Genomic DNA, 2759 nt, shown 5'->3' with positions numbered 1-2759 from the left:
TTTTATTTATTTTATTTTATTTTATTTTTATTTTTATTTTATTTTATTTTATTGAGACAGAATCCCACCCTGTTGCCTAGGCTGGAGTGTAGTGATGCTGTCTTGGCTCACTGCAGCCTTCACCTCCCGAGTTCAAGAGATTCTCGTACCTCAGCCTCCCCAGTGATTGGGATTACAGGCATGCGCCACCATGCCCAGCTATTTTTTGTAATTTTAGTAGAGATGGGGTTTTGCCATGTTGCCCAGGCTGGTCTTGAACTCCTGGCCTCAGGTGATCCACCTCCCCCGGCCTCCCAAAAGGCTGGGATTACAAATGTGAGCCACCATACCTGGCCATCTTTCATCTGTTTTCGAGACAGGGTCTCACTCTGTCACCCAGGGTAGAGTACAGTGGTACAATCACAGCTTACTGCAGCCTCAAACTCCTGGGCTCAAGTGATTCTACCACCTTAGCCCTGAATAGCTGGGACTACAGGTGCGTGACACCCTGCTTGGCTAATTTTTTAATTTTTCTAGAGATAAGGGTCTGACTATTGGCCAGGCTGGTCTTAAACTCCTGACCTCAGGTGATCCACCTGCCTTGGCCTCCCAAAGTGCTTGATTACAGGCATGAATCACCACACCTGGCCTATTTTTTCAATGACCGTGATAGTTTTGCAGTGTACTGGTCAGATATTTTATAGAGTGTCCCTCAGTTTGGAGGTGTCTGATGCTTTCTTATGGTTAGGAGTAAAATGTGTTAGAATCTTCTCTATCAGTCAGGTGTTGATCCTCGTGGTGTTGCTTAGATCTCTAGGTCCATGCATGATTCTTCTGTGGTGACCCAGGTGCCTGTTCTTTTTTTATAGGACATGTGCAAAGCTGCCACTGAGTCAGTGCCCTGCAGCCCCAGCCCCCTTGCAGGCGAGATTCGCCGTGGCACTAGTGGTGAGTCCTAACTATTCAGGCCTCTTTTCTTTGATTCTTTTACCCTGTCAGTGAAGGGGACACGTCTGGCCGTCCCATCCCTGCCCGTAATTTGCAAAGGTAGAAACAAAGCCATCGGAGGCACTCTTACTCTTCTCTGAGGGGAAAAAATAAACTGGGTAGTGAATGGCTATACACACAATCAATTGTCATCTGTAGTCGTTAAGTTCTGTAAAGTCAACGTGTACACTTAGTGAATTCTTAGCTCCTAGACAAAATAGAGAGGAATTTGCTCCTATGGAAAATACTAGGTTAGGGTCCTGCAAGCCTGTAGTCAAATATATAGCTTTATTTTATGTGTGTCTCCTTTTAAAAGCACTGTAGTTAATATATAATGTTGATTTCAGTAACCGGGAACTTATAGCCAGCAACACTGTAACTCATTCCTGCATGATGCTTATCTCACACACACATTTTTTTTTGATCAGGTACATCATACCCTTCTTGCATTTAGCAACCCAGACAGCACTTCAGCAGGGCCTACCCAAAGATGTGGATGTAAAATAAAAATTTTGAGGGCCATTTTATTTATTTATTTATTTATTTATTGAGACGGAGTCTCTGTTGCCCAGGCTGGAGTACAGTGGCATGATCTTGACTCACTGCAACTTCCGCCTCCTGGGTTCAAGCAGTTGTCTTGCCTCAGTCTGTCTAGTAACTGGGATTACAGGCGCCCGCCACCACGCCTGGCTAATTTTATTTTTAGTAGAGACGGGGTTTCGCCATATTGGCTAGGCTGGTCTCGAACCTCTGACTTCAAGTGATCTGCCTGCCTTGGCCTCCCAAAGTGCTGGGATTATAGGCGTGGGCCACCGCTGCTGTCCAGGGGGCTATTTTAAACAGCAAAATCACCAACAAAAGTATGAAAAATGTTCACATTCATGACATCGAGTAGACTGGGCAAAGGACACTTGTTTGTAGAGTGGGACCTGAAACAAGAGGGTGACAATGCCTTCTTTGTCCTCGTTTGGGAACATGTCTGGAGCAACTCAAAATGTTCCCTGCGTGTGTCTGTGAATGACAGTGAAAGCACTGCCTGTATTGATTTTGGGGTTACAAATACATTTGAATGAGTAGGCAAATTTGCAAATATGGAATCTATGAATGATGAGTATTGACTGTATTTTATTTTTATTTTTTATTTTTTTTGAGATGGAGTCTCACTCTGTTGCCCAGGCTGGAGTACAGTGGCGCGATATCGACTAACTGCAACTTCTGTCTCCCGAGTTTAAGCGATTCTCCTGCCTCAACCTTCTGAGTAGCTGGAATCTGCCACCACGCCCGGCTAATTTTTGTATTTTTGGTAGAGACAGAATTTCACCCTGTTGGCCAGGCTGGTCTTGAACAACTCAGGTGATCCACCCGCCTCAGCCTCCCAAAGTGCTGGGCTTATAGACGTGAGCCACCACTGTACCTGACCTTTTTTTTTCTCTTGAGACAGAGTCTTGCTGTGTTGCTTACGTTGGAGTGCTATGGCACCCTCAACTCACTGCAAACTCTGCCTCCCAGGTTCAAGTGATTCTTATGCCTCAGTCACCCAAGTATCTGGGATTACATGTGTGTACCACTATGCCCAGCCAATTTTTATATTTTTAGTAGAGACAGGGTTTTGCCTCATTTGCCAGGCTAGTCTTGAACTCTTGATTTCAAACGATCCACCCGCCTCAGCCTCCCAAAGTGCAGGCATGAGCCACTGCACCTGGCTATTTTTGGTTTTTAAAAGCCATATGATACCATTTTTTTTCTTTTTTTTTTTGAGACGGAGTCTCGGTCTGTCGCCTGGGCTGGAGTGC

At 45.1% G+C, this 2759-nt stretch overlaps 1 protein-coding gene across 3 annotated transcripts in view; it reads left to right on the top strand.

The window, feature by feature from the left end:
• The window catches only part of LOC105519180 (chromosome unknown open reading frame, human C19orf47), a 28477-nt gene that overhangs the window by 13878 nt on the left and 11840 nt on the right, over nucleotides 1–2759 (top strand). For all 3 annotated transcript variants that reach the window (XM_011952472.1, XM_011952474.1, XM_011952473.1), the window contains exon 5: nucleotides 849–927. In XM_011952472.1, coding sequence (XP_011807862.1) covers nucleotides 849–927 — 79 coding nt within the window. The remainder of the gene's footprint in view (nucleotides 1–848; nucleotides 928–2759) is intronic.

Source organism: Colobus angolensis, unplaced genomic scaffold (genome assembly GCF_000951035.1).
Source record: "Colobus angolensis palliatus isolate OR3802 unplaced genomic scaffold, Cang.pa_1.0 Scaffold34, whole genome shotgun sequence".
Lineage (NCBI taxonomy): Eukaryota > Metazoa > Chordata > Mammalia > Primates > Cercopithecidae > Colobus > Colobus angolensis.
This window is presented reverse-complemented; position numbering and strand designations above follow the sequence as displayed.